This window comes from Peromyscus maniculatus, chromosome 23, assembly GCF_049852395.1.
Source record: "Peromyscus maniculatus bairdii isolate BWxNUB_F1_BW_parent chromosome 23, HU_Pman_BW_mat_3.1, whole genome shotgun sequence".
Lineage (NCBI taxonomy): Eukaryota > Metazoa > Chordata > Mammalia > Rodentia > Cricetidae > Peromyscus > Peromyscus maniculatus.
In genome coordinates this window covers 46,411,042-46,423,544 of record NC_134874.1, presented here as the reverse complement: position 1 = coordinate 46,423,544, position 12,503 = coordinate 46,411,042, and the positions used below count along the sequence as shown (strand labels likewise).

Here is a 12,503-nt window from a genome sequence, read left to right as displayed (position 1 = left end):
AGTAAGTAAGTAAATAAATAAATAAATAAATAAATAAATAAATAAATAAATAAATAAATAAATAAATAAAAGTATGTCCTAAGAGCTAAACATAATGCATCATGCCTGTGTGATCTCAGCACTTGGGATGCAGAAGCAGGTTCTCTGTAGGCCAACCTGTAGATAGCAAGTTCCAGGACAGCTGAGGCTACTTAATATAGAGACACTGTCTCAAAATTTAAGGGGAAAAAAAAAAACTTTAGTCACTGTCTTCAATCACATTGTTTCTATAAGAAAATACAAAGAGAAGGGTGAGGAGAGTAGGTCTCATCATTTGAAGTGTCTGTGAAACTTCCCTCATAGTACACAGCACTATGCTTTGGGAATGTTAGGTAGGATTTTGACAGCATGGAAGGGAGGGGCATTGGTTTGCCACTTTTGCAGATTAGGAAAACTGTCTAGGATCCTGGACTTGGTAAAGCCAGAGTGAAAGTCCAGGTCTCCTGCCCATCAAGCTTCTTCCACAAAAATGGGAGATGACCTAGAGGTACCCACAGAGTCTTAGCCCTGTGAACCAGGCAGGCCTTGCAGTAATGTGGGGACTCACTGGCCTTCTTCCCAGCTGAGCAAACTGCAGATAGTAGGAGAGGTCCCTACAGCTCCACCTCGTTGGTGGGGTACTAGGTCTCTAAAGGACTCTGTCAGGGTGAGCAGCAGTCCATTGATTCCCTATGCCCATGCAAATCATCTTCAGCAGAGCCCAGCAGGCTCTGCCTGGAGTCAAAACTTGACACATTCCACCCGCTTCAGGTCCTTATGGAGGAGGTGTCCCAGTTAAATGCATTTGTATGCCTGGCTTCTATAACTAAGAAGATGGCTGCTGAAGCTAAAGGCTGGTCTGGAGCCTGTGTAAATTTTGCTCCTCCCCAGCACATTGTCCATTTCCTTCTGCACAGCATGCGCCTCCCTGAGCTGGGCTTTCCTCACCACCCGAATTTCCTGTTGTAGCGAGACAACTGGGGGTGGGGAATAGGGGCTGCTGTTGTTCAGGCAGTCCCACATCTGAGCTGGGAATAATTTGAAACTAAATCTCTAGCCCTTTGGAAGCCCTCACAAAATACTTGCAAGTTTATTAACAACAGCTGTGACCACACACATGACCAGAATCCTGGCCCCAGAATCATTGGGGGAAGGGGTTGGGGTCAGACCGCAGCAGGCTTGCCTGTCACTTTTCTAGAGGGAGAGAAAGCTAAATCAAGTCACCCGTGGTCACATGATCCTGGCCAGCAGGCAAGCAAGTAATAAAAAATCAGATTTGGATTTGAGCTCATCGGGTCTTAGAAGACCTTAGCAGGAACAGCTCTGTGCCAAGTGCTCAAGCATCCATCTTGGGATCCATAAGCTGTGACTGTTAGTGCCTATTAGTAGCTGACCTACAAAGACAGCCTCTGTCTTCACTCCACTTGGAGTTTCTCTTCTGCAGTTTCTTTGTCCAGACCTCGCTGTGAGGACAGCTGTGGCACTTGTGGTTGAGGGACAAGCAAAGGTCTTTGCACTCTTAATGAAAACTTGTCTGGTGATTTCTACCTCACTTCCTGTGAGTTTCTAGAACAGCTGGGTCCCTGCTTTCTTCCTCAAACTCTGTGCCCAGCTCTTCTCCCCGCCCATCCGTCTAGGAGCCTTGCATGTGAAACAAGTTTTACCAGGGCCTTTTGTGTCCTGAGTTCAAAGATTTCAAGGGTGGAAAATAAAACCTCTCCCATCCTTCTTAAGGGTCTTTATTGAAAGCACTCTTCCCAGGATCTGTTGGGTGTGAGGCTCCACATTAAACCTTCATCTTTTGTCCTTGACCCTGCAGTTGGGATGCCCTGGTCCACGGTGGGGTGCTTCATATATTTCCTTCTCCATTCTCACTGAATTTAGGTGATGTAAGGGCTTGCTTCTTAAGAGTAACTGTAGGTGTCAAAGAGGCACTTCATGATCACTTCCATGACAGCCTGGTATGTCCTTACCCTTTTTCCTTTGAGACTTTGTTTGTCTTGGGACAGCTTCAACACTGACCACTATCCACTGCTTCCTATCAAGTGGCCCTGCTCTTCAGAAAAGAACTCTATAGATACACATCTACGCCTGCTAAGATCGGGGTGAGTCAAAAAAGGACACAGAGAAAAACTCAGTTCAGGCCTTTAGCAGCCTTCTACAGCCCAGGGCCCAGGAAGAGCCAGAAGAGAACACTAAAGGACTCTTCTCCACAGTTGCCCCTGGCCAAGGCAGGCAGGTGTAGATGGATCTCAAGATAGCCTGAAGTCCTATAGAGCACTGGGGTCTGTAAGTCTAGACCTCCTTCCCTATCCCCACCATACTCTTTCTTGGGCTGACTCTCAGCATGTCTCTGGATCTCCGGCTTCAGTGCCCTCTTGGCTATACCCTACCAGTCCCAATGTGTGAACATGAGCCATGGTGCAAAGTGGGAGGTGCAGAGCAGCCATCCAGTGTGCAATCTCAGGAATTAAAGTCGAGTCAGAAAAAAACATTGGAAATATACCAAAATGTACCTAGGAGTTGCTTCTGGTAAGAAATTACCAGTAGATGGTTAGTTGATTGTTTCTGCTTGTTTGTTTAAGGGTTTTTGTTTGCTTTGCTGATTTGTTGGGTCTTGTTTGTGTTTTCAGAGCTGGAGATTAAACCTAGGGTCATGCTCATGCCATGCAACATTCTGCTATTGAGCTCTACTATCCATTCTCAATAGCTATGTGTATTACTTTAAACAATACCTACTAGAAGACCTAAACTTGGGGCTCTAGACCCAGACTGGGGGTCTAGCTCTAACCCCACTCCCCAACCTGTTCTTTCAGAAACTGTTGTGCCAAGGAAATGAAGGGACTCTGTGATAGCTGATCTTGGTTGTCAACCTAACACACTTGGACCCTCATTTGAGGAATTGACCTGTAGGCATGTCTGCTTTAATGAATATATGCTTTTTTCAGAAAGGACCCATTGTGTGACCTTGGCCAGCCTAGAACTCACTATGTAGACCAGACTGGCCTCAAAATTATAGAGTTCCTCCTGCCTCTGTTTCCCAAGTACTGGGATTAAAACATGTACCGCTAGCCAGGTGAAAATGGCACACGCCTTTAATCCCAGCACTCAGGAGGCAGTCAGGTGGATCTCTGAGTTCGAGGCCAGCCTATTCTACAGAGATCCAGGACAGACACCAAACTACACAGAGAAACCCTCTCTTGAAGGGCTCAGCAAATATATATGATACTATTTTAAAGATTTCTTTTCTTTTTTTTTTTTTTTTTTTTTAGACAGGATTTCTCTGTAGCTTTGCGCGTATTCCCGGAACTCACTCTGTAGCCCAGGCTGGCCTCGAATTCACAGAGATCCACCTGCCTCTGCCTCCCAAGTGCTGGGATTAAAGGCGTGCGCCGCCGCGCCGCCGCCGCCGCCACCCAGCCTAAAGATTTCTTATGATGGGGTGTCGCTGTATATCCCTAGCTGACCTGAAACTTTTGCTAGTCTAGCCGTGTCTGCATTTAAAGGTGTACACCACCTCATCCTGATTTTTTTTAAGATTTACTTTTATTTTGTATGTATGTATGTGTGTGTAACACATGTGTGTTTGCTGTCCACTGAGATCAGAAGAGAGCATTGGATCCTCTGGAACCAGAGTTACAGATGTGTAAGCTACCATGTGGGTGCTAGGAGTAGGTTCTCTATAAGGGCAGCTAGTGCTTTTAAGTCACTGAGCCATCTCTCCAGCCCCTTTTTGTTATTTTTTTATTTTGTATGCGTTTGTGTACATACGTGCAGGTGCCCACAGAGATGTCAGATATAATGGATCTGGAGTTACTAGGTGGTTGTGAGCCCCTCCCTGTCTTTCCCACCCACTGTGGGTACTGGGAACCAAACTCAGCTCCTCTGTAAGAGAAGTTTGTGTGCTTAGTAACTGAACCATCATCTCTAGCCTGTATGTACTAATACCTTGGCCTTCTATAGCCAATAACTCAACCAACCATGAACTAAAAGTATTCGGGAGCAGGGGAAATAACATTTGTTCAGAGCAAGACAGAACCTGAATGAAGTAGACCTCTGGCTTGGAAACCATGGTTTGTGTGGCCAAGTGTTCAAAGCTGTAAGGTGGGACTGCCTACATAGAACTTCAGTGTGCCTTAATTTTCTCTGAAGTAATTAGGAATTATTAAATTTACCACAGACTTGCCTGTGACAGGTCTGATGGAGGTAATTCCTCAATTGAAGATCCCTCTACCTGGGTGGGGGTTAGGGTTAGACCACCAAACCTGGGTCTGAAGCCCCCAAAATTGCAGGTGTTATAGTCACATCCACTACTTAACCCTGTAACTGTAGCCAGGCAGGCTCCAGCTTCCTGTAAGTGACTCAGCCAAAAGAGCTGGAGGACTGGCTTGTCATCCTCTTTCCTCCTATTGTTCCCATTTCCAGCAGCCCCACAGCAAGCCCTTCCCCAGTTTCCCTCACTCAGGTGGCCTAGAATGTCTCTGTAGTGCCTCCAATGTCCCATCTGTCTTCAGACCAAAGAGTCAGAATCAACCCTAAACCCAAGTCTTCCCTTTTTTTTAACATTACTGATTTTTCTTCACTTGTGATAAAGTAGATACTAGATAAAAACTGTATATCAGTCCAGCCTGTGTCAGCTTGATGGACTGTGAACTGAAGGGAAACTGCTTAGTAGGGAGGGACCTCCAATCAGTGAAATAGTGAGTGTCCAGAGTACACATGCTGATTGCATGTGGCGCGCTCTCGCTCGCGTGCTCGCTCGCTCTCTCTCTCTCTCTCTCTCTCTCTCTCTCTCTCTCTCTCTCTCTCTCTCTCTCTCTCAAGATAAATAAATTCCTTTAAAGTTGCTAAACACAGCAAAAGCCTGCTGATGCCATGTTTGCTCAGAGTTGTTTTTTGCACAGTTTTGTGTTGTTGTTATTATTGTTTTATTTTGAGATGGGCCGTAGCTAAACCACCCAGGCTATCCAGGAACTCACAGACCTTCCTCCATCTGAGGGTGGGCATCATAGGTCTGTGTCCCATGCCCAGCTCATAGTTGAGATCCGAACTGTCTGGCCCCAATGAATCTATGATTCATCATAGATCATAGCTGAGCCCCATCATTTTGTTAACAAAGACTGACATAGGCACCAACAAGGGCTTCTCCAGACTTCCAGACAGACTCAGGGCAATGAGGATACTTGGCACATCAGGGAATGATCAAAACGAAGAAATGGGAAGAAAGGCTGGGGTGGCTGCTTCCTGTGCTCAGAAAGGACTCTTAAGTGACAAGCTGTAGTTCTGTCAAGAAAGCTTGGCTCACTACCATCACCCCTTGCCAGTGCTGTGCAGATGGAGGGGAACGGCACTCAGATTGGATTAGTCCATTACTGGGGACTTGCCTCAGGAAGCCAGAGGTGATGAGGCACACATCAACATGCAGGTTTCCTCATACAAGCAGCCTAGAACCTTAAAATCTAGACAGAAAAGTTCCTGTGTCTCTTATGTTCCACCCATTCTCAGTGACAGACACAAGGTTCTATCTAGACATTCCCACCTTCAGAGCACAAGCAATTGACCAGAAGAACCATGGCTTCAAAGTCAGAGGTGCTATGTTTAGGCTCTGCCTTGTTCTCAACAAATGTCATTTTTTCTCCCAATTATTTTCCACACATAATTGGCTAAATTAATGGATCTGGAAGGCCAGCTATATTATTCTTGCTAATTAAAACCAAGAAAGAGGCATCCAGTCTTCACTGCTTGAATTTTCATAGCAAAAAGTGCATGGTAAAGAGCCAGCTGAGGTATGCTGGTCCTATAGGAGACCACACTGCTTCTGTCCTCGCCTCTCCTATACCTTGCATGACAGTGCATACGTACGGGTTCACGGAGGGAGGGAGGGAGGGAGGGAGGAAGGGAGGGAGGAAGGGAGGAAGGGAGGGAGGGAGGGAGAATAACCCTGCCCTTATGCTCTGTAAACCTTCAGGACGAAGGGACCTTCAGCATTTCTTAACTGTGTATTTTCTTCAAGAAAATTATTTGAATGACACTGGGATTAAAAAAAGGCATTCTTTTTTTTTTATAAGCATAAATATTTATTTGTAACAAAGGAGTTTGTGTACAGTTAAATCTATAACTCGTTAAATTCACATTTGCACTTCTCCTTTTTCAACAAACATTTATAATCATTACTTTACACAGATACAGATATGTAAATACAACATCGAGTTCAGTGATCCTTCAGCATTTTCCACTTAAAATTTTTTTAACATAAAAACAGGTTATAATTCAAAAGTCCAGAGTTATTTGAAACTGGAAAATTCTCTGTAGAAAGTAGTAAAAATGCTAACATTTCCCAATAAACCCTTTTAAAAAAGGCATTCTTGCCAGGTGCTGGTGGCATATGCCTTTAATCTGAGCCTTCAGGAGGCAGAGACCAGTGCATCTCTGGGTGCAAGGACAGCCAGGGGTACACAGAGAAACCCTGTATTGAAAAACAAAACAAAGAAAAGGCATTCTTTCTAGTCAACTTCCACCCAACCAAGTGTGAACAAGTTACTTTCTCTGGACCTAAGTTTTGTGCTCTAAGAAAGAATGAATGAGGGTTGGTTTGTTGTTGTTGTTGTTGTTTTTAAACAGGATGTCATGTGGCCAAGGTTGGTCTCAGATTTGCTGTGTAGCTGAAGATGACTCTGAACTCTGATCATCCCACTTCCATTTCCAAAGTGCTGGGGTTCTAGGCATGTAACATCACACCAGATTTGGAATGTGTGATTTCCTGGTTTGTTTTGTTTTGTTTTGTTTTTTGTTTTGGTTGTTTTTCAAGGGTTTCTCTGTGTAGTTCTGGTTGTCTGGGACTCACTTTGTAGACCGGGTTGGCCTCCAACTCAGAGATCCTCCTGCCTCTGCCTCCCCAGTCCCAGGATTAAAGAGAGGCGTGCAACACCAGCACCTTGCTTGGAATATGATTTCTAAGTTCCTTCTCTTATTTATTCGTCGGTGTTATTTACCAGGCATGAAAAAACACGAGGTACACCAGAACTCACTATAAGAGTTTTTATTAGGAAAGGGTGGAGGTTGGTAGTCCTACCGAAAAGAAAGGTGGTGGGGAGGTGCACACTACTTCTGATGAGAGGGGGAAAGAGCAGGGAGCCGGTAGACCCTGCTTTTATAGGTCACCTCACACATGCACATACATGGGTTTACGTAGCTAGGACACGATTACGTGACCACGCTATGCATGGATTATGTAGGATGTAAGGCCTGGAGTGACTAAGCATTTTGCCTGACTGCTGACAGCGCATGCGCAGTCATGTGACTCCAGAAGTGGCTAGACATAATAATACCTCCTCCTCCCTATTCATTAGCCTTAGCTGTCTCCCTAGGAAGTACAGGCAGCACCACATTTAGGTGTTCAGGGATGAAGTGTTACTGTCAGTCAGGAAACCTTGCTCAAACTGTAAAGCTGCACAGAACTGTGTACGGTAGCTCATACTTAAAATCTCAATACTCAGGTTGAAGCATGTGTGTTGCCATGAGTGTAAGGCCAGCCGGGGCTTTCAAAATGAGACCTTGTCTCAAAAAAAAAAAAAAAAAAAATAGCCACTGAGAGCTAGAGATAACTACCCTAGTAGATTCAATTCCTAGTACCCACATAGCAGCTCACAATCCAATAAACTCCAGTTCTTGGGGAACCTAATGCTCCCTTCTGACCTCCTCAGGCACAAATGTGATACACAGACATGCATGCAAGCAAAACACTCATACATATTAAATAAAAATTGGGGCATGGTAGCACACACCTTTAATCCCAGCACTTGGGAGACAGAGGCAGGCAAATCTCCCTGAGTTCCAAGCCTGGTCTACAAAGTAAGTTCAGGAAAGCCAGAGCTGTTACACAGAGAAACTCTGTCTTGGGACAACCTCCATCCCACCCCACCTCCACCACCACCGCCAAAAAAAAAAAAATTGAATTCTCCATGTCAAGGAAAGCTTAATTTGCTTTCATTTCATTTCAACCAAGTCTGTTACTTGGCAATTGAGACCTGGAGAATGTGAGCATTTGCTGGTGTTACCTAGGTTGCCACAGAACCCACTTCAACAGCTCTCTAGATGCTAAAGTTCTTTATCAACTTAAAGGAATATGCTACATAGTGACACATGCCATCTAGGTGACTCTATCTTCTAAGTCTGAGGTTCAGCAGTAGGATTAAGCATAGTGAGTCAACAGAGCAGTGTATGGTACAAATCTGTCTAATGTAAATCCTGACTTGGGGAACATGATAGCCATGTGGTGAGGTTACTGATTACTGCTTGGCTGTGACCTGAGTCACCTGCAAAGTAGATGCACAGACTTCTGCAGCAAGAGCTGTGGTCTTTGTCACTTTCAGGCTCTACTCTACCTCAGAACTTTCTTGGGTATCAGCATAGACTACAGAGTAGGACCCTGTCTGAAAAAGAGCCAGCAAGCCAGGCAGTGGCTTGAGACCTCCAGCTGACCAGAAAAGATGTCTACCATCGATTTTCTTTTGGTTTCATGAAAGAGAGTCTCATTGTGCAACTTTGGCTAGAACTCACTCTGGAGATCAGGCTGGCCTCAAACTCACAGAGATCCTCCTGCCTATGCTTCCCAAGGGCAGAGATTAAAGGCATGTGCTACCACACCCAGCCCTTGGTGAGGGTTTTTAAAACTGAAGTCTTTTGGTCCCTCTGTAAACTAGAGAGCCACTTTGCAGGCTACTCAAGAATGGGATGATCCTAGCCCCCTGACAGGAAGCAAGCATGGATGATGGTTCTGACAAAAGTCCAGGTTTCCTGCTAAGCACATGAAGATACAAGAACAATACATGACACAACAACCCAGTCACTCACAATTGCAAGGTGCCTCTAGTTCCTTTCCCAGCAAGGGATGACTTGTTCTCCTACTGCCTTGTTCTCTCCTTTCTGTCCCACTGAGATCCAACCTCTGCTGCAGTACAACCACTAGGAGCCACAGGCAGCTTCTACTCAGCAGGCCTGCCTATGTTCAGAGAGTTGGGTCCAAAGGCCTGCTGTGCCTGGAGCTGCAGCATGGAGATCAGAAATGCCTAAGACTTTTAGCCCTTCTACCATCATCTGGCATAGATCCCACTCAAAAAACCCCAGGCCTCCTTATTAGAAGGCTAACCAGCTGGTGAAGGAAGATGAATGGGGAAGATGGTAAAGTAACAACAATCAGCCTCCAACCTCTGCCCCTTGGCCTTACTACACAGTGTTGCAGGCCCACCCCTTGATGTTGCTTTTATTCTAGGAAGATGATGAAAGGCTGATTGAGGAAATCCAAAAGGAGGCTGAAGAGGAACAGAAAAGGAAGAATGGAGGCAAGTGTTCTTCCCAGGCACAGATGGGGCTAGGGAGTGGGATGGAAGCTATCCCTCAGGGATTACTTACTGCTCAAGCCATGAGAACACAATGAAAGCTACAGGTTCCTCATAATGGGACATTCCCAAGAGTGTTTGAGCTCTGGAGGCAAATAGAAGCCTGACTAAGGAGACTGCCTCACCACTATGAAAGTTACTGAGAAATGATAGCAAGTCCCTGAGGCTATGAAGGGACATCTCACATGGTAAACAACATACTACCCTCTGTGGGCTATGAGAGTGACCACTGGGAAAGTGTAGATTTGCCCTTTGGCGTCTTGTTCTGACAGGCAGTGGGTGTCATTTGTCTTGAATTTGGCATCCAGCCTACTCTTGAGAACCACCATTTCTGGGCCCAGAGGAGAGTATACTGAGGGTCAGAAGTGGCCCTCCTATGCTAGGTTGTCCCTATAGGCTTCTAAGCCCTGGTAGTCAGAAGTGACAAGCAGTGCCCTAGTCATAGGCAGAAGTATACTGTTAGTTCTGTATGTTTGCTTCCTTGCAGAGAACACCTTTAAACGCATCGGGCCCCCACTGGAGAAGCCAGCCGAGAAAGTCCAGCGGGTGGAAGCCCTGCCACGGCCTGTCCCACAGAACCTGCACCCACAGATGCCGCCCTACGCCTTTGTACACCCACCTTTCCCCCTGCCACCTGTGCGTCCTGTGTTCAACAACTTCCCCATCAACATGGGTCCTGTGCCCGCGCCCTATGTACCCCCTCTTCCCAACGTGCGTGTTAACTACGAGTTTGGCCATGTGCATGTGCCCCTGGAGCACAACCTGCCCATGCACTTTGGCCCCCAGCCACGGCATCGCTTCTAACACCCAAAGCCCTGTCCAGCACACTGAGTGTGGGAAGACCCAGTCTCACTTTCTTAATAGGGGTAGAGTCTTTGCTTCCCTCTTGAGGATGGGCTGGTGTCCTCCTACTCTTTCCTTTGCAAGGTCACTGATTCTTCAGGTCTGATACCCTTGGATGCCAACTGTCACTGGGCCAGTGTTAGGGCAGCTCCTTGGTTGTGCCATCTTAGCATCCAGTACAGTGGCCCTGACCATGAAGCCACTTTAACCATGTGCCATATTCCCTCCCCAGCAGACAATGAAAGCCCAAAGCCTACCATCCCCAGGTCAGGGCTCTCCCGCCTTGTTGCCCAAGGCCCACTCAGGTTCAAGGGCCTCCAAGACTGGTCTGTGGCGCAAGTTTTGTTCTGTTGTTATCAGAGCAGTTGCTCCTGTTCATGTAGTTTGAGCTAAGTTGTTTGTGGGCTACTCAAGTTTGTCCCCATCCTTGGAAAGTCAGGTTGAAAATATTTCCCATTGGCTGGCAACTGCTGAGAGCCAGTCATCCCAACACTTGACATCAGACAAAAGGGCCTTTTTGCAAAGCTGTCACTTATTCCTTGGCTACCCCTTTTCTGGGGGATACTTCACTTGTCACCAACCTGGAATGAGCAGCATCTCCTCTAAGGTGTTTTTGGGTTTCCCTAGGGGCCCGAAGATGGCCTGTGACTGTCACAGCAACCCTCCTGTCTGCCTACCTGTTTCCCTTATTAGTAATGGAAGCAGGCAGAGGGTGAGACCCCAGCTCCAAGATGAGAGAACAGCTGCCTTCCCTAAAGTCAGATGAGAACGCTCCTGCCATGCTCCCACTGCCTGTGTCCCCTCCTGTCCAGACCAGGTTTTTGTATCCCTCCAGCCTGTTTACAGAGCAGGACTGGCCGAAGATGTTTTTCTCAGTTGTATTGGCTATCCTTGTCCTCCCATTGCTGTGGGGTGCCCCACATTCAGAGTGTACAGACTTGGAAGTGGCAAGATGTCTCTGGGAAGGAGGAAAAACTCTTTGAGGAGCCCTGCTGTGGGTCACCTGAACGTGCTACTAGTCTAAATGACAGTGCCTTGGAAAGATGGGCCACGTGCTGCATGACAGGATCCTCCGAGTACCTTAACTACTAGTGTATTTGTGTTCCCTGTCCTTCTCCAGGGGCCCCACAGGTGGGTGGTTACTCCAGGCACTGCCCCTCCAGGCCACATGAGCCTCTGGACTGGGCACCCAGTTCTGGTTCTACCCAGTACCCCCATCATGTTACTCCATCAAGAGGCCAGGTGAGAAGCCTGGCAGTTTGGGGTTGCTGGAAGAACAGATGCCACCCAGGCCTTGGCCCTCGGATAGGTGAGGCCAGGGTCATGTCATTTGAAATTCAGTCTGTCTTTGGCCACACATGGCTGCTACTGCCTGTCTCCATCAAGGCATCTCATCCTTAGTGGCCCTCCCAGAACCTATGTGCCAGCATGGCCAGAGGGATAAGGGGTGGACCAGCAGGAATCCCCAGGCAGCTGGCACCTTAATCTCTGGGACCCAGGCTGCTTCCTGGTCTGAGAAACTGCCTAGCCACTCCCTGTGTATTTGCCTTAAAACTGGAGAGAATCTAGTATTTGCACTTAGCAAAAGATTTCAAAGTTAAGAGAAAAATGCATGATCTCACTTTGTATAAAAGGAAAAGAAAAAATGAAGTAGATGGTTAAATGTTTTTCTTTACCTTTTGGTAGTAAAAATAGAGAAACCAAGTCTGTTTAAACTGTAAAAAGACTGTATCATATGTAACTTGAATTCCATGTAAATAAATGTTTGTGAACTCTACTTTTGGTTCTATTTGTCCCCACTCAGATCACAGGTTCCCAGGAGGCTTAGGTGCAAACAGGACCAACTGATACTCAATTTCCCAGTGAAGAATGTGGAACTCCTAATGCAGCAGCATAGGGTGGGAAGAAAATGGAACTTTTAATGCAGCAGCGTAGGGCAGGGAGAAATGCTTCTTTCACCTGCCAGGGGAGACACTCAGTGTCTTAGCTACCAAGGCCCAACCAGGACACAGAATGTGTTCTAAGTTGTTGTAGAACCCCCTTGAAGAAAGCACAGGAGACCTTATAGTCCTATAGTGTGGCATTGGGAGGGGGGGGGTAGCCCTCAAATCCTGAGCTACCCTTATCCAGCTGAAGAGACCAGAACAGCACTGAGTCTGGCATGGGAGTTCCTGGCCTGGCTGGCTGAGTAGACAGGAACTCTGACCGCTTACTGTACTCCACAAATACCCCTTCACCACACTC

The 12,503-nt window shown here is 46.6% G+C and overlaps 1 protein-coding gene across 18 annotated transcripts in view; it reads left to right on the top strand.

Annotated features, from left to right (window-relative positions):
- The window catches only part of Rnf216 (ring finger protein 216), a 129,636-nt gene extending 117,600 nt beyond the window's left edge, over positions 1 to 12,036 (top strand). For 9 of the 18 annotated variants that reach the window (XM_042268311.2, XM_042268309.2, XM_042268310.2 and 6 more), the window contains 2 exons: positions 9,290 to 9,359; positions 9,904 to 12,036. In XM_042268311.2, coding sequence (XP_042124245.1) covers positions 9,290 to 9,359; positions 9,904 to 10,220 — 387 coding nt within the window. In that variant the 3' untranslated portion in view covers positions 10,221 to 12,036. The remainder of the gene's footprint in view (positions 1 to 9,289; positions 9,360 to 9,903) is intronic. The other 9 variants (XM_076560806.1, XM_076560801.1, XM_076560807.1 and 6 more) reach the window with 1 other exon arrangement.
- Positions 12,037 to 12,503: the final 467 nt, after the last annotated feature.